Below are 18,818 nucleotides of genomic sequence, written 5' to 3' on the forward strand. Positions count from 1 at the left end.
ATGAGGGAAACATCTTTCAGTGGATCCCTGCATGAAACAAACTGTCCCACAGGAAAAATGATCTACATTAGCATAGCTCTGCAGTTTTGCCAAGTGCAAGCACTCATATTTGAGAGATATATTAACCTGTCGTGGTTCACATGGGGGGCTTTCACCTCTAAATTTCCATTTTGCTTCCTGCTAGCACTTTAGCTTATGCTAGCACTTCCTTTCATAGCATACACAGCACGAGTCACTGCTTGTGAAAACAACGTTTCTATATCTAAATGTGTAAAGTCGGAGGGTCAGCACGTACCCCAAAGATAACAGAGGGCACGGGACAAAAAACTGTTCAAGCTTAGTAAAAACACGGTGCAGCGAGGCTAAAGGCGCGCTGAGCCGCTGACATTCAGCTCTGCTGCAGAGGAACAATCCAAACGCTGCCTAAGAAGGAGCACTGCAGGGATGACAAAAACCCACCTAGGCCATAAACAATGGGGCTTTTCTCTCAACCGATCCGGGCTCAAAAGTGCTTTGTTGCCAGAGATACCCCCCCACTCCACCTCCCTCCGCTGCTATCTGCAAAAAATCTGCCTGCGCCTGTAGCTTTACTGCACGTGCAGTCTGCTAAACAGCACTATTGGTGATAACACCTAAAACTAAACGTATTATCTAATCAGCAGGTCATTTGCTACTTGACTAATCTAGAAAATCGCTGCGTGTCATGGTGAGTGGAAATGAAGAAAGACAGAAGGGACTGACCTCGTCTCCGCTGGCAAGCCGGTGGGTCAGCTCTTTCAGGCTCCGCATCATCCTCTCATCCCTAAAGTCATACGGGAAGGTTTCTGTCCACTCTGTCAGCAGCTGGAGGATTTTGGGAGCAATCTTCCTGACTCTCATCTGAAAATGCGATTTTTGAGTCCTGTTAGAACTCAATATTTCACTTTTAATGCCATTATTTGAAACTGAACATCGCAGTGATGGTGTTTTTTTTAAATAGAAGTTCCCCCCAGCATACCTTATCAGCTTGGGGATCGCCAAGCCGCTGCTGCTCCGTGCACAGGTGACACACTTTGGACATCAGTTCGTAAGGATGGATGAAGAGGCGAGAACTGAGCAGGAAGGTGAAGATGTATGTCCTCTGTTGAGATAAAAGACACATTTAGTAAATAACACAAATTATGATTTGATTCTTAAAGCTTGAATTAAAAATATATCTTTAGCATTTGAAAGCGTCACAATGCAACACTCACATCTGGATAATAGTCCACAGTTGGGACCAAGTGGTGAATGAGGGCCTCCAGAGACCCGGACACCAGGTTGTTGTCATTATAATAGAGGCCGGGGTAGCCTTCCTCCTTGGTCTGGTACAGGTTCTTGTTATAGCTGCCAGTGTTCAGCTGCCCCGTGAATGGTGGTGTCTGAGGCATCGTGTCCTGTGCAAACAAAGAGGACAAACACAGGAAGAGTGAGACGGTGCTTTTTAGATATTTAACCACGAATGCTGATGCAGGTCCAGACGGATCCGAAATAGCTCCCAGACTCTGGACTTTTTAAGGTTTCTGGTTTGTGGTTTGAGTTTATTTGGACGTACAAATGGACGACTGAGAGAAAAGAAGAAAAAAAAGAGCTGAAAAACAAAATTAGGGTTGGACAGGACACGAGGATGATGGAGTCTTATGAGTCATTTGGATCACAAGATAACAGGAACACACAGCTGGCAGACAGTTTGTTCAGTTTTGACCCCGCTAAGCTTTACAGGAAGCTGAACTCTTAACCCTCACAGGATTAGGCCTTTGTTCTATGTGACCGCAACATTACTATGCAGATAATGTGCATCACCTCCAGTCCAGTAAGCAGCAACATCTAAGCCGGCGCTAACGACTGAAAACAAACGAGGGTTTAAGCTTTCATGAGATAATTACAAAATATTAGTAATTCAAAAGGTCTTCTGACTCAACTCCTAAGCGGGTGGTATTAAAGGAAGCTCTGCATCTGTGCTGCAAGAGAAATAAAACGGAAAACACACTTAAAAACATGTAAGAGCTCGTGAGAGTCCTCACACCGGAGAATCCAGCACATTGTATGATCACATTGTCAGTTAACTTCCAACCCTGCCATGTGAATGTGCGTGACTAAAAGCAAGAAGGAGACTGTGTGTTTGTGTGTGTTGAAGAGGGCAGAATAGATCATTATGCAGGGCGATACGATACAGAGAGGGGCACACGTGTTCTCTGGAGCAAAGGCAGCGAGAGGTTAGGTGTCAAATCTGCCTTTTCAAAGCTGAAGGAGAAACAAAACTGCCCCAAACTGGAGTCATATCAACCGATTCCCATAAACACTGGACTGAATTATACTTTGCATTACTTTCTTAATGTGTTTTGACATTTTACATTCCAAAACTTTGGTGCTTTGCATGAAAAAGGAGAGCATTAAGCACTGCTGCCAGCAGTAATTTGCAGTTCACTTACAGAATAACAGTTCAGTTAAACACCTCATGACTTCCTCCGTGGAAAACTCTCCAGGTGCACGCAGGTCAGCAGCAGCACAGACATGTCAGAGGGAGAGGTGAGAAATTCTGCAGCGTACCTGCGACTGCTACAGCAACAAGTCTCGGTTTGTTGATCTAGCAGCCCGTTTAACGCTCTCGAGGCAGGCGTTGCAGATTTGCAACAGTTAAAAGCTTTTACTCAGAAGTACCACTGCAGGTATTTGTTGTGCATTAGCAACAAAAACTTAATTTGAGCCTGAGAGGGTTAAAGAACCAAGGATGATTTAAAAACTCCTCAGTCTCGCATTTGAAATTCAAGTCAGCTTCCACAAAGAGAACAAAACCCTCACGTACACGTTCCTCTGCAGTTTACCAGCCTCCTGACCTCTGAACCCGGCTCCGTCCCATGCCAGGCAGACTTACGGCTGAGGAAACACAATGAGTCTTTTCACACTTGTGTGGGTGGCGAGGTGGAGGTTGGAGGGGGGGGGGGGTTAGTGCAAGGTCCAACAACCCCGCCTCCGTATACCTTCACACCCCTGCCGCCTTGACAATATGCTGCAGGAAGCCTTCGAGGCTGACGCAGTGCAGCGCTGGCAGGGAAGGAGATGCCAGGAGGTATAAATTGCACCTGCCCCACACGCTGACACAAACAGTTCGAGTGAGTTTAAGGTTTTGTTGGCCTGTGGCGGCAACCTGATTTACAGGCTGTCTTAGAAAAAGGGAAAACATCAGCTGATCAAACCAAGTGGTGAAAAAATCACAAGACAGTCCTGTTTGCTCTGACAGATACCAAAACATTCGATTTATTCATGAGCACACACGAAGCTCCCGCCCAGCCGAGTCTGCCTCTTTCACACACGCCCCTCCACAATGCACGTGTGCACACACCCACCACAGCCATCATTCAGCCAGACAACCGTGGCCATTTCCATGAGAATGGTGCGTGTGTGGAGTCGCGGCCCGAGCATCTGCCGCACCATGTGGCTTCCCCACGAGAGAGGGACATCACGAGTGTGATGGAGGGAGAAAAAGGGCTATCCTCACTCAGCTCTGGGATCTTCAAATAGTCCGCTGAGGTTTTCTACTGAGCCAAAGCGCTCGTTCTCGAGCAGCAACGCAGCACGGGCGCAGTTGCAGTTTCTCAGAGATGTCGCAGATGCCGAGTGTCCGCAAAGCAGCCGCGAATGCTCCGCTGGGGTTAAGCTGAAGGGCGCATCAACAGCAGCAGGTGATCTAGTGCTGAGAACACGAGTCTTTCACTTTTCCCAGCTGGGATCTGAACAGCCAACGCCCTGATCTCAAGTGTGCTCTCCTAACCGCTGAGGTTAGAGACGTCTGCTGCACAGAGAAAAAAGGGAGCATCATCTTTGTAGATTAACTTTACAGATTCAAATGTGCAGGGAAAAATGAGGCGATATCTGCCAGTGTCTGACGACCAGAGTTTTGGGATTTGATTTGAATTAATTTACAGAGGCCCTGTTTTCAGAAGACAGTCTGGGTTTAATAGTGAGCTATAACACTGCAACAAGTTGTTCTGAGCTCCAGGACTTTTACATCACTCGCCCTCTCTGATGTCTCTGAGCACAATTTGGATTAATCTCATGCTGCCAGGGACAGGTGGGGTTCTTTGAAGATAAAGGTGGTCTCTTATACAAAGAAAGAAGAAAAAAAACATGGATCGAGGACACGGTGAGATCAGAGTCCTTCTCCTTAATCTCTCGGTCTCATACCAGAGCAGGATTTGTGCCTAGCAGCAAATACAGGAGTGTTTGAAATCTTATTTTGGAACCTTCTTCCGATTTTTCCAGTCTGGAGATCTCGCTTGTTCTTAAAAGACGTTTTAGCAGCATTACAACGACCTTTTCACTCAGATTAGAGCCACTTTCAATCAACTGCAATATAATAACCCCGCCCACACACACACCAGCTGTCGCCTTCACCAGAATCCTAAAAAAAAGCATATGATGTTTGCAAGCTCTGACAGCTGAGGCAGAGAGATCTACGTGTCTTCCAGGTGTCACGTGCAGTCGCAGTAGTAGTAGTAGCAGGAGTGGTGGTAGCAGGCTGAGGGGGACCACATGTCGAGTCCTCAGGCTCTGACAAAAACAAACTCTTAGCACGTTGCTGTTGGTTTATCCTGGCCACCGGCCGGGGCGGCAGCTGAAGATAAACAAGCAAAATGCCACAATTCGCCTCCGTGAGAGGGGCTGGGGGTTGTTTAGGTTGGATGGGTGGTTTTAATTAGAGCCTGACTGGTTGTTTGTGTGCAAAGCCATCTGCCTCCATGTGTAAAAGAAGTCTGGTTTGGGCTTAAAGTGGATTTAAAAACTGAAGTTTGGTTTTTTCTAATCATTCAACAGTTAAAAGATGGTTGAAGAGAGAGAACGAGCACACCCACAGACTTTGAGCCGTGCCAATCTTTGTCTTTTTAAACACATCAGAGTAAAGATGATGACTTGACAGAGCGTCTAAGACGACAGGCCGGTTATAGCGCAGACTCAGCACTGCCCTGTGATAACCTGCTGCTCCTGCAACATTTCTCCAAACTGAAAGAAGTGACCAAAAATGAAACTTAAGGACTTTTATAATATATTGTTAATGTGCAGGAGGCCATGACTCACTGAAAGGTTAACAAAATGTTATTTTTCTCTCTTCCTTTTGCCACGTGGGGACATTTGAAGCACAGAGGGTCAGCATTTAAAAAGCCTCCCCGGGCAAATGTCACATAAGAAGCAAAACTCCAGCATTCGTGTGAGATTACCTTCAGGCTGCAGACCCAACGATGACGCGGGCTTGCAGGTAATTTTGTCGCCAAAACGCACGGGTGGGGCTGCTCCCCGGAGGGAGAATGATGCAGTCTGCTCTCTCAAAACACAGGCTATCAAAGAAGCGACGGGGGCTCTTCCCACCCTACCCATGCTTTTAATGACCGCTCGTGATGAGAGTCCATCAGCAGTGCAGAGGTCGTACAGGAAAAAAGCCTCCGCACTTCACTCCCATAGTTCTTAAGCTGAACTCAAGAAAACAGACGTGTTCCCCGTTTAGGCACCCCGGTGTGCTCTACCTGAGAAATCTCTCAGGAGTCAGACAGTCCACACGACTATTTAGAAGTACACAGGTCGTGCAATAAAGCAGTGAGATCAGTCGTTACCTTTAAATGTGCAACAGCAATGAGGCGGAAAAGTGGGACCCACATAAATGAAATACTGAAGAGTATTTCCCCAGTTTTTAAGAAAAACAGGCACAAAGTACAACAGCATGGCAGTGAAGGGAACGCAATGCAGGCACCAAGACACTTTAAGGCAGTAAATCAACAGCCCCCACCTCCCCCCACTGTGTAAACACTGAAAGGCATGAGGAATCTCACTCATCCATGGCTCGAGGAAATGAGGGTGAGAGATAGCTGCAGAGTGGCTGGGCACGGGAGAGTGGAGTGGAATAGTGGAAGTTATCTAAATAAGGCCGGCTCATTGGTTGTGTTGTTTGAAGCCAGAGTGTGGTCAACAGTACTTCAAATTCAAGTAAGTTCAGGAATTTGAAGCCAAGTGTTCCAGACCACTGGAATGAAAAGGTAGGACCAAAACAAACCAGATACGGCTGTGATGTGGAAACATTATCTCAGAAATAAGGAGACGAGGTTTGAGAGACTCCAAGAACTCTGGGTAATTTCATGGTATTGGTCTTAGCTTGTCAATGTGACTTCCATGCCATTTTTGCTCTTGGAGGTTAGCAAAAACAGCCATAACTGCTGTGGTTAACATGTAATAGCAGCCATTAAAAAAGCGCCTTGACCCTGATATTCCTGCTGGCTGAGCTAAAGTTGTATGAACTATTATAACTGCAAACGCGTCCTATCAGAGGGTGAGCCACACTCCTCCATCTACCCAGCAGCAGTACATCAACATATAACGTGCAGCCACTAACAGCTATGTCACCTCTCTTGAGTATTTTCACACCAGTGTTGAGTGCTGGGATATAAGCTGAGAGGGAGACGTTTGCAGCTGTTGCTCTGAGTGGTAAAAATCACAGGTTCCATATAGGACTCTGTCACCTGGTCTTATCGGTCGTGAATCCTTCCACCGCTGCAGACACCAACACTTCCTACACGGAGGGAAGCCCCTGACAGCAGAAACAAACAGAGCCCCCACAGCTGCTACTTCTGAATTTTACTCCAAATCTTTAGGATCTGATGTTAAAGTCGTCAGCAGCAGCTCCACGGCAGGGCTGTCTGCTCTCGATGAGAGAGCGAACAGTGATTTCTGTGTACTGGTCTGGTCTGCAAGTACTGAGATCATCTTTTGGTTGGTTGGTCTGATCATCAGGATCAGGACCTGCTTCACATTTAAACATTGTTCAAACAGTAGTTTCATGTTTTCTGTCACACTTCAACCTGTTGAGCCTGTTGAGCCATTACACCCATCACATAACTGTAGCAAAGACTGTGATAAGATGAAATATTCCATCATATATTTTGTTGAATTTTAGCTCCTTACTTATTGATCTTTGAACTTATAAAACTAGAGGCGACCCAGGATTAGGAAGCAGTCTGTAACCACAGCCTAGGTGAAGCTATGAACACAGCTTGCTGAGGTACATGTGATTACATTTACCTTTTAATGGCCACTTGTGTGAAATGCAGCCCTCCTGCCGCCTCAGCACCCTTATTTCACGAGAGGAAACTTCCCATTTCGCCCCAGTGCATCTGTTTTTCTGCTTCACATCAAGCAAATCCCACCACAACCCCAGGGATTCCAGAGTACAGTAGCAAACATGTAATCCGCAGTAACAATAACTCATTCAAGGGCTTCCAGGAGGCAGCCTCACATTTTTAGACGACCTGCGTCCTGCCAAATAACCAATAAACGGATTTACCTTGTCAGCACATTAAGGAAACTCCAACTCATGCTCCTAATACAAAGCAGTGGCACGAAAAACCAAGCGCAGCAGGCCAGGGTGACCCAGGAGAGATGCGGGATTAACTTCACTGATCCCTCACCGTCTCGCAAAGGAGAGGCAGGGAGCGAGGAATCCTCTTAGCCAGAAGGTAGTGGGGGTTAAAAATAGCCCGCCACTGACACCGATTTCAGAAATCCAATTTTTGGGGCAGGTCTTTGGGTCAATTAGGCAAAATTAAAAATCCAGAAATAGCTCTTTAGTAAAGCCTGTCAATTTGGGTGTTACTGCCCACGGTTGTTTTTGTAATAGTAGGATAAAGTCAATATAGGCGCACTAATATTGGGGGGAAAGGTGCTAAAGGTACACAACAAAACCAAAGTGCAATGTTGATATTCACAGATCATTTAGGAAAAGAGTCGCAACGCATCAAGTCATTCAGATTCACGTTTGGCTGGAAAGTGCGCTCTTTCACCACCTGCGCGCATTTTGGACACGTCGGGTCTGCAGAATAACATTCAACAACCAAAAAACTGTCCGGCTGTAAACACGCACAACTCACCTCAACAAGCCGTAATCCAGGGACAAACTCTTTGGTATCTCTCCTCTGAAAATAAGCGAAAACAACCTGTGATCAGCCGATACTTTCTCCTTTCACATGCGCGCAGAGCAGGCGGTCAATCCCAGCAGTCGCTCCTGGCTGCGGACACTCAGTGCACCATTATTCAGGTGCAAACGCGAAAGAGAACAAAAAATGTGTATTCCCGCTTTCACGGAGCCAACGGGATCAAGTCAGCTCCAAGAAGAAGTCGTCTAAATGAAGCAGCGCTGACTCTGACTCTCCTCTGCAGCATTCACTCGGGTCTGAGCTCCGGAGCCGCGAGAAGCCTCAAGACCTCACAGCGAGGGAGAGGCGGCAGCCAATCAGAGAAGAGAAGCGCCCCCTCCCTGCCTGCCTCCCTGCCTGCTCTCATCTCTTGTTTTCAATTTCATTTCTCTTTCCCTTTCTCATTTTAGCTTTGCTGTATTTACAGAAATTTCCGATGAAGCCATTCCCTTTCAAAGGAAACTCCGGATAATATGGACTGTGCTTCTAGAAACGGGAGCATGTTTAAACAGAGATGAGTAAAGATTTCAACCAAGAAGTTCACGCATCAATAAAAAACTAAACAATTAAAAACAACATTAGATAAATTTTATATGCAGGGCTTATGGTGTAATTCTGAAAGTGATTCGCGTTTTGGTTGTTTTTATTGAATCCACGAGCTCACTGATTTTATGAAATGAGTAATACAAGCAATTTTTTGTATTAAATTTGCTTCCGCTTTGAGCTGCAGCTGTAACTTTAGCACACTAATGATGACAGCTCTAGCATACTCATGTTTAGAAATTGTAATGGTTACCATGAAGACAATAAACATGGTAAAGACACCAAAGAAGTCCCAGTCTGTCCACCCAGTTACACATCTGGTGCCTAAACATACACATCTAAACATCTGCTAACTTCAGTTGTTTTTCCTAGATAGATGGTGTTTAGTGTTTATCGTGGGTTTTCAAGGGTTTTGATTTTAGTAAAGAAAAAAAATACTACAAGCAAATTTACAGCTTTCAATTTCAGGTATGAACCCAGCAGCAGCAGGACAATCACAATGCTAACATTTTATTAGCAAAAGCTGCTTCCCTTTCAAAATAATGAAAGAATGTAGTGTTATAACGCAGAACATATCATTGATATTGTATTTGCAAAAACTTCTTTTTAAAAATTATTTTTTGTTTTTATAGAGTTTTTATATAGAGAAAAGTTGGTGAACATCACCACCAATAAACCACTAAACCACTAAAGGGAACTGACTTACTTTGACTTACTTGGCTCTGGTGAACATGAATTTATAGCTTTAATCAGCAAAGCCCATTCTTAGTTAGACCTTTAAAAAACACAAGTAAAATACAGTAAAAAGAAAAAAAGAAAAGATTAATACAATAAATAAGTGGCCAAACAGAAAACTTAAAAAACAAGAAACATTTTATTTAGAACCGGTGTAAATAATTGTATCTATTCAGCTCCAGTGTTATGTTCAGTCACCAAATTTTGTTCAAGTACTAAATAGAGTCTTTGAGACTTTGATAAATCGCCACACAGCAGCGTTCACCGTGTTTACTCTCATAGTTTAACTGTTAGCATGGTAACAAATCGTCATAGAGGAGGAACAAAGTCATTAACATTTATAGTAGAGAGTGAGAAACATCCAGGAGGTTAAATAATCAGAAAGATTCAGTGTGTGGGGGCCACACACTGATTATTGCTAAAAAATGTTCATAACACTCCATCGAATGCTGACGTCAGACTGCTTGAAATTTTCTGGATGATAATTTGGCCACTGGGTCAAACTGGGAACTCTGGTATGCTTGACATAATCTTTTCTAATCCACTATTAAAGAATGAAAGCCCATATTTTGGATCCGATCCTTATTTTGCGTTGTTTTTGTGCAGTTATCACACCTGTAGTCTCAACACAGTGAACCCAGCATGATAATTGAGTCCATCTACTGTCAAACCCACCAACTCAAACTGCAATCCCTAGTTTCAAACTCTATGTGACAACAATTACAGTAATAAAGAAATGACTAAACCTGGGCTACCTGTGCTGTCCTGATTAAATTATAGGACTTTATTTGTAGAAATAAAGAATTGTGGAAGCAGGAAGAAACTGAACTTCCCAGCTGCTTTTTTCTTTGTCTTCAGTCATACAAAAAGTCCCGTTTAGCTCCTCAAACCAGCGCTGGCGCTCTCTTATTTGTCCACACAACTCAAGCTGACAACTGTTTCTAAGTGGGCGACACATAAAAGGAAGCTGCCTTTTGTAGCAAAATTAAACATTTTGGTTTGCATTATTGTGTGGAAGGCTGCTATATTAGATTCCTTTGAAAAAAAAAAGGGGGAAAATGGATCCGTATTAAATGAAATAAACATGCAAACCACAATCGTTAAGTGACAACTGTATTAAATCCTTTGATGCTGTGTTCTCTGGCAAACTCTAATCTTGGCAATGCCGCCGTGTTCTCTCTTATGAGATAGAGGGGCCATTGTAAGTGTATTCTAATACTGCATTTTTAGTTATTACTCTTTGGTCCAACTACACACATCAATAAATACAAATTTTTTGCATCAATGAAAGCCCGACTGGAGGCAGAATTGGGAGCGTGGTACAAGTGAACCTTTAAATGACTAATTTTCTTCCCTTATATCTGCAGAAAATATGTTGTCGTCTAACAAAACTGATTTTTGACTGATATTTATTTGTTCAGAAGCTTCCTTAATGTTCCTATAAGCTTTAAACAACAGCAGGCTGATTACACTTCTCCCTGCAGTCAGGCCGGTGAACATACAGAACCACGAGTCATGCAAAGATGATGCACTGATTGATAGTTTAGTTTAGTTTAGAAATCTGTACTGGATGACTTTCTCCACATGTCAGAACAGAGTAATAAGCCCTGGTACAATAACAGCAAATCATCCCAAATCTCATCAACATCCACTTGGATTACGTAATCCAGGATTAGCGCAGATTTATGTATATGCACTAATCTGGCTTTTCTCTCACTTAAATGACTGCATAGAGATCAGGCTCGAAGTCACTGTGGGGAAGACCACGAGGCGCAAATGAAATGCAGGAAGTAATGCTCGGTTGGTTTCTATTTAACTGAAACGTCCATGTATTTGGGGCACATTTGTTCCTCATGCTGTAAACTGCAATAAAAATGAAAGAAATCACCAAGAAAACAACCTTTGAATAAGTTGGTTGTGTGTTTTATGAAGGCCTCCTCTGTGACAAATGAGATTAGAGGCCGTCCTGTTAAGGAGCACGAGAGAAAACTAGACAGGCTTTACTTTCATATTTTTTACATCATGTGACCACAACCAACCAGGTGCTTTATTAGTGTGACAGTTTGTGCAGCTTCACATGCACGAAGGTCTGCTTTGGCCCAAGAGATGGAAATTTAGGAATGAGAAGGTGAACGTGAGGATCTGGGTGGTCTGCAACACATTACCAATCCTGCGAGGTAGTCGGAAATGTTTACATGTTCGATTTGGTATTTAGGACGTAATAGTCAAATATACAGTGTTTCCTTTAAATGCAACTTTTAAAAATTTTCAAAACTGAAGAATATACACACACATGCTTATATGAAGTACTTGTCCATAGTGTGTGAAACTATCCGTTCATCTGTAAGAATATATCATCATAGCCTGTGGCTCAGTTATCCCAGAGCGTCTGCTTTTACACTGATGACAAAGAATAAAGGTCACAAGGAAGTTGTTTTGGATAAAAATGAGCAATAAGACCTGTAAATGTTCTTAAGTTCACTTATTGTGGATTATGCAGCAGGATTATAATGTAATAGTGGATCATGCTAGTCCACAGATAGGTGTGGCTTATTCTTTATTAACACAAACATCAGGTTTTAACAGACAGGTGGGATGGGTCTGTTTGTTTTGGCAGTTTTTGTTTCACTTTATCCATTTACAATAAGGAAGATATCATCAGTAAGTATTCCAGTGGTTGGGTTTTCCCAGCCAAACCAGTATTGATTACAATCTGGTCCATACATGTCAAAAGGAAGTGGGGCTTTTTCATTTTAACTCGTTCACACCCCTCCAGGGTAGACAATACTGAATGCCTGAGTGAAAAATTTCCAGTTTGTCTATTCAGGTAAGAATCAGCATGGAGCCAGCCACAGCCTGGAGGTTTAATAAAAATGTCTCCCGTGAGTGTGAGAAAATTGCCGAGTGTTGCAGGGAGACAATATACAGCATCGCAGCAAAGGACTGTTCAGGTGTAGCTCATCTGATACAGCAACGAAGAAACTCGAAGCCGGGAGCCTCGGAGCTGCGCTAAAGGTCGTAGCGGGGGTAACATCCAGGCTGACATGCTGGGTATGAAATGTTCCCGCGGAGACGTAAATAAACAGACTTCACTGTATGTTTGTGCTAGTTTCCCAAAATAGCTTCAACACTGAGCATCGAACACAGGCGTCAGGAATTTACAGTAAACTGTTTGCCTCTTTCTGTCACCCCCCCACTGTAGCAGCCAGGTCACAGCCCCGCATCCTGCTAATGGACAGCAGGGACAAACTGAGTAAACACTGAAGGAATCAAACCTGCGACTCTCTCGTCACATCTGCCCTTTGACTTTAGTCTGTTATCGTCATCTATTACAGCTAAGCTGCTTTTTCATGTAACAGAAGCATGTTTGATATGAATGGAGATCTGATGTCACACAGCATGGACAACATCTCATACTTGCAACTTATTGCACAGTTATTGCAAAAGCTGTGATTTAATTATTCATCTGGATTAGAAACAGGAGTCACTTCTTAACGTGGTATATTGGAAAATTTCTATTAATACTACAATTCACACACATATATAATCCTGTACACTGACTTAAATATTTTGATTTGATTTTGCTGTTGTTGTTTCAAGGTTGGTTCACATTGCTTCAAAAGTAAGAGAGGTTATTTGTATGAATAATTAAGCTTTGATCTAGATCCAAGACATCAGGATGTCTCCACTGAACCCAAACACGCTGAAGATGATGCAGACTCAACAGTTGTGATAAATAACTGAAACAAGTCACTTGTGAAAAACACATTTCAGTCAAAACTGGTTGAAAAATATACACTTTTAATTTCTGTGAAAGTGCATCGAAACAACTCTGTAACATTTGGCGAAATTCACTGACACCGCAGAAATCCCCTCAGCAATGTGACGGCAAAAACAAGAAGAAATTCCTCTTTTACACTTCAACTGTAGTTTCCTCTTTTTTGGATTTCTGGGCCCAGTAACAGTCATATTATTGTCTGTGCACTTGGCTCAACTAAAATCTCCCACTCAGGATTCGGGCTGGCCTGACTGTGGGAGCTTGCCTCATTGCTAATGTTATTTGTGTCCACCTGAGAAGAAATATCAGTCCACACTTTGGGTCAGCCACTGTAAAACTCCTAACTCCTGTCTTTGTTAGTATGGTTTGGACCAGCCTGTCCCCCTGCTAACGTCCGGCTGCCCTCACAGCTACACCCCTGCTGTTTGCTCAGATTGGTGAGGAGCTCCAGGACTCTAATCTCGTGCTCCATGCGAGCTTTCTCCCTCCTCTCCTCCCTCTCAGCCGTCTCCCTCTGCCGCCGTTCCTCCCTTTGCAGCCACTGGGCCAGGAGCTCCTGGTGCCATCGGGCGTGCTCCTGCCTTTGACTCTCCAGCTGCACCAGCAAGCTCCGGGTCTCAGAGACCAGCTGCTGGAAGCACTCCGACAGGTGCTTAAGGACAGGTTCGAGGCAGGAAGGTGCAGGGTGATGGTCGGCAGAGGCAGGGAGGATGTTGGGGTTTATATCTGGAGGTGCTGGGAGTGGAGAAGCAGTGGACTGGGTAAGAGTGGGAGCAGGAGGAGCAGGCAGAGGTAGGACCACATGTGGAGAAGGAGTGCTTGAGCTATTTTCCACTGTTGTACCTGCAAATCAGGATATAAAACAATACATGCATGGTGTTATTAATGACAGGATTGATTAATAGACCACAAATATTTTCACAATTGTTTGGTTATTAGCATGAAGTCTGTTAAAACTCAAGTGCACTCAGAGGGAACAAGCGTCCTCCTCCAAGCTTTATGTTTTGAGCCTGTAGAAAGAGGCTTTCCAGACCTGTTCAGGTCAGAGTACAACAATAATACCACATGGGAAAAATATAATAGAGTATAAAGAGTTATGTAGTCGAGGAATTTCACCAAGGAGGTTAAAACTAGGGCTGGGCGATATGGCCTAAAATTCATATTGTGATATAATTTGAAGCATGTGGGGTAACGATATATATCACGATATATTCTTTTCTTCTGTATAACGTGTTTTCCACAGTATAAGGCACACTTAGAATCCTTTAATTTTCTCAAAAATCGAGAGTGTGCCTTATGAATGAATTCTGGTTGTGCTTACTGACCTCGAACCGATTTTGGCTGCAGAAATCTGTTAAAAAAAATGTTTTAGTACAATTTAGGTAAGCTGCACTGCTTGAGTAATCTGGGTCCAAAACTCCGTCCACTTCTGGTCCCAAAGTCAAACAAACACTGAGAGTTAAAAACGGTCTAAATTCTTTAATCTTTAATAAAATTATCAGCGTTGCTGCTTTATCGAGTGTAACAATTAAGTTTTACATCCAAGCATCCTTGAAAACAGAATTTATTAAATTTAACGGAGTTAGAAGTTAACAGGAAGTTAGCTCGCTAGTTTACACCTAAACATTTCATACCATGTTCTGACTGAGAGATTTTTGAAACTAATTCAAACGTACAGCTCTGCTACCACTTCCAACATAAATGAAGACAGAAAACTAAACAGCAGTGGCGTTTGCAGGGTTACTGAAGTTGGACTACTTGGTATATAATGTTGTGCTACGTGATTGCTAGCGACACAGCTATGTTAGCATAACATTAGCACAGTGAAGCTGGAGGATGAACGCCAACTTTTTTTCCACTCGATAAAAGTTAACGTGAGGGATTCTGGTGGTCAGGGACAAATGCAATCGCATAGCAGTTTTTGGCTTTCCCCATATTTCAAAAGGGCTTCATCTCTTTGCTATGACTGTCACCTGCCATAATTTGCAGATGATAATGATTTTAGCCGCTGCGATGCTTTCGACCAAAACAGGCACAGCTTGATGACATCATCAACATGCGCTATCGCGACAGAGCGATATAGTCAAAATCTCTATCGTTGGCCAAATTTATATCGTTTCTATCGTATATCGTTTATATCGCCCACCCCTAGTTAAAACCTCATTTGAAGACTTGAATTAGCATCATTTGAAGCACAAACTGCTGCGCATGTCTGGTGGGAGGGGCTTAGAAGAGAGCAAACACAGCTACAGGCTTTTTTCGGACACTTTCGAAGAGCCAAAAAAAAAAGTATCATGCTTTATTGCTAGTGATACCTGAAAGACTCCATATTGCTAAGAACCAAAAAAAATATGTTCTCGCTTTTTATGGAACCCACTAACTCAAGAATGTCACTCCCACATTCAACATCCAAGTTCCGACGTATCTGGAACACAGCATCTCTCTTTTCAAATCCTGGTGATTCTTTAGCCCTTTCTGGGTCTATCACACCACAGCTGTGCCATATGTCATCAATGATAATACTGGGATAAATGATTACTTGACATTTAAAAGTGTCACTCTACAACATCATTGATGTAACCTTCCCAAGCCCAGGCATATCTGACACTGAGAGCAACATGTCTGCTTTCATTGATGATTTAGAAAGTAAATATTTAGCTACTTAACTGACCTCAAATAAAGCACGACACTGCAAAATATGCAGGGAAATAACAAACCGAGGCAAAACATCTGAGGCAAAAGCAAAACACCAACACAACCAGGCTATAAAGGGCGATATAGTAGGTGGTGATTAGGGGTGGGGGAAAAAATCGATACTGTGTAGTATGGTGATATTTTGTTTGCTAATAATGTATCGATACAGGGACAGCAGAAATCGATATTTTGTTACAAAAAAGGTTTTTGTGCTCTGACTTCAGAGCATGTTGATCCTTTTTCTGAGCAAGAATCCTGACATTCCTTCACTGTCCAAATGTGTTTAACTTGTTTTTGGCAGCAATAAACATGACAGTTTACTTATTTTAATTTAAGACATGTTTTATTTGAATTAAGTTTAAAACTTTTTTATTTAATGTAAAATTATCCATCCATTCGCTTCCGCTTATCCTTTTCAGGGTCGCGGGGGGCGCTGGAGCCTATCCCAGCTGTCATAGGGCGAGAGGCAGGGTACACCCTGGACAGGTCGCCAGTCTGTCGCAGGGCCAACACACAGGGACAGACAACCATTCGCACTGTCATTCACTCGCACATTCACACCTAGTGGCAATTTGGATTATCAATTAACCTATCCCCACAAGCTGCATGTCTTTGGACGGTGGGAGGAAGCCGGAGTACCCGGAGGGAACCCACGCAAACACGGGGAGAACATGCAAACTCCACACAGAAAGACCCCGGCCTGATGGTGGAATTGAACTCAGGACCTTCTTGCTGTGCGGCAACAGTGCTAACCACCGTGCCACCGTGCTGCCACGTGTAAAAATATATTTTGTTTTAATTTACTTTCAAATTCTTCAGTTGCTGAAGGGGCTGCATAGTTTTCATAAATTGCATAGTTCAGAATAGCTATAATTGTACCAGATGGTTGATTCAGTTAAGTTGGACTAGACTGTAATACAAACCGTTCAGTTTGTCAACAATAAAACTGAAATGAGAGAAAGACTGAGTGTGAGACTTTGATATTAGAGAAAATGAATATTAATAAAGTTTACCTTTATGTACAGAATCTGAATATCGCAAAATATTTTTAAAAATTGCAATAATATCGTATCGTGCGTTAAGTATTGTGATAATATCGTATCGTGGGATGTATGGTGATTCCCACCTCTAGTGGTGATGTGTGACCAAAAGTAATTACTCTACTGAGCATCGCCATCAGTGAGAGTACTGCAAAAGAAGGATGAAAAATGCCCTTCATTTACTGACACTTCGAAGTGCTGTGGCCTGCAAGCTACAAGAATCAATAAAGCATTTTTTCCCTACATTGTTAAAACCATTATCACAAATTTTCTTGAAATATCCAGATATAATTTTGAGGATCTATCTCCGACTTGTACTGTTTAAACAAAATGTAAAAATCTTCTTGACTTTAGCTCCTAAAATAAGATAAATGTGTCTTGTTTACATTATTATTTCAGTAACAGTACATACCGTTAATATCCGGGTGGATGGCAGTCTCCAGATAAACTTCGTGGTGCCTGTCCCTCGGATGCTGTGAGAATCCCGTGTCGCTGTACTCCAACTCATCCACCGACTCTTCTCTGTGCTCTACCTTTACCTCAGAGTCCAGCTGACAGCCTGCTCTCTCCTCTAAAGAGCTTAAATTTTGCCTCATTGAATTCCCCATAGAGCCACAATGGTGTCCACAAATGTTTGTACTGGAATTTAAATCCGAGGTAAAACTCCCTGTCCCATCAGTGGAGTCAAAGTGGCCCTCTGACACCCGTTGGTGTGAAACAAAATGAGACCCTCCTTCCCCTCCCCCTGTCCTTCGGCCCAGCACCGCATCCATCTCGGCAAAGTATTTAAAAGTGCACGGCTGCGAGCTGTCCATGCTTCTCTGCAGTTTGGCTCTCACGTAGTTAGCCTTGAGAGTTTTCACCCGAAGCCGGCACTGGTGTGGACTCCGAGAGAAACCCATTTCACTCATGCGAGCTGAGAGGTGTTTGAAGACATGCCGGTTTCTGAGGTTTTCAGCCAAAGTCTTCTGGACTCGCTCATCGCTCCAGGCGCAGAGGAGCACCTGAGTTTCCTCCGCCGTCCAGTTAACCGAACGCTCTGCCTCTCGTTTCCCTGCACACGTACAATACAGATTTATGTTTTCATTGTTGAAACACAGCACTGAAAACACTTGCGAGCTAGCTTATTAGGTGCATGTAGGGAAAATAACATTCTATATTTTAATACTGACTGAATACGATAAATGAAATATGAGTGATGGCACTTTATTATATAGTAGTATAATAGAGGGCCTGTACAGTGCTGCTGTTACAAGTATCCCAGCTTTGGGATGATAGAGTTTGGTGTGTATGTCTGACATTTGGATCAACAGCGGTTTGGTCCTGACTCACACAGCTAGATTAAATGATACTGATCTGATCTCTCCAGTTCTACATTGTTCTATGTTTTACTACACTGTTAGCAGAAAGGCTAACAGCACTTTGCATCTTTAATTTGTATGTCTGCAGCAGTTTTTCACTTAACTGACACAACAGGACTGGAGAGCTCCAGCAAAGACACTGTCCCTGCACTTGTGGTAACATAACTGTGTCATAAACACGTTTAATGCTATTTTGATACACCTGTCTCTGCAGCTAATAACGAAGTGTGAGTGCCTTGCAGCTAAAATGCTCAGAATATGCCATCAAACGTATCAAATGGACTTCATAATAAAGGATTATGTTGGTAATCAGGAAACCTGAGCAACCTGCTACCTGAAAACTGTCTGTTAGCAAACGTGCTTATGACATAGCAAGCGAAAGTCATTCTGCATATTACTGACAGACAGCTCAACGGCTTAAAACGGACTTAAACTGAATCAAAGGGGACTCTCTGCGGTGTCACAGACTTCTCTGACGTGTGCAGCTAACGGCTAACTGAGCACATTTCAGCCCGTGCGGCTCTGCTTTCTGTTCAGCAGCGCAGTAAAGATGCCTGCGGGTTCACACGGTCTTACTCTTTGTTGTTGACACGGAGCTGGTCGAGATGATCATCGGGGGATTCATTTTGACGCGGTGCCCCAAATGTAAACATGAAAACACACACAGCGACACTTCTCTTCCGGTTAACGGAGT

General features: G+C 43.3%; 2 protein-coding genes across 3 annotated transcripts in view; both read right to left on the reverse strand.

Moving 5' to 3' along the window:
* Nucleotides 1-18,818, reverse strand: part of rasgef1ba (RasGEF domain family, member 1Ba) — a 132,587-nt gene that overhangs the window by 21,441 nt on the left and 92,328 nt on the right. The window contains exons 1-4 of one of the 2 annotated variants that reach the window (XM_087849478.1): nucleotides 7,929-8,225; nucleotides 1,233-1,415; nucleotides 998-1,120; nucleotides 742-879 (exon numbers count right to left, since the gene is read on the reverse strand). In XM_087849478.1, coding sequence (XP_087705604.1) covers nucleotides 742-879; nucleotides 998-1,120; nucleotides 1,233-1,409 — 438 coding nt within the window. In that variant the 5' untranslated portion in view covers nucleotides 1,410-1,415; nucleotides 7,929-8,225. Of the gene's footprint in view, nucleotides 1-741; nucleotides 880-997; nucleotides 1,121-1,232; nucleotides 1,416-7,928; nucleotides 8,226-18,818 lie in introns of those variants that run through there. The other variant, XM_087849477.1, reaches the window with a different exon arrangement.
* Nucleotides 13,013-18,811, reverse strand: LOC102795785 (uncharacterized). The gene is made up of 3 exons (XM_087848796.1): nucleotides 18,701-18,811; nucleotides 17,176-17,817; nucleotides 13,013-13,872 (listed from the first exon to the last, which is right to left on the reverse strand). Exons 1-3 carry the CDS (start codon nucleotides 18,747-18,749, stop codon nucleotides 13,370-13,372), a joined length of 1,194 nt encoding a protein of 397 aa, XP_087704922.1. The 5' UTR covers nucleotides 18,750-18,811; the 3' UTR covers nucleotides 13,013-13,369.

Source organism: Neolamprologus brichardi, chromosome 12, assembly GCF_056152115.1.
Source record: "Neolamprologus brichardi isolate AB-2024 chromosome 12, ASM5615211v1, whole genome shotgun sequence".
Lineage (NCBI taxonomy): Eukaryota > Metazoa > Chordata > Actinopteri > Cichliformes > Cichlidae > Neolamprologus > Neolamprologus brichardi.

Coding starts and splice junctions, on each gene's coding strand:
- LOC102795785 (XM_087848796.1), bottom strand. CDS start 18,749: ATGAATCCCCCGATGATCATCTCGACCAGCTCCGTGTCAACAACAAAG. Junction 17,818..18,700: donor CTCCGTGTCAACAACAAAGA/GTAAGACCGTGT, acceptor GTACGTGTGCAG/GGAAACGAGAGGCAGAGCGT. Junction 13,873..17,175: donor CATCCACCCGGATATTAACG/GTATGTACTGTT, acceptor CCTGATTTGCAG/GTACAACAGTGGAAAATAGC.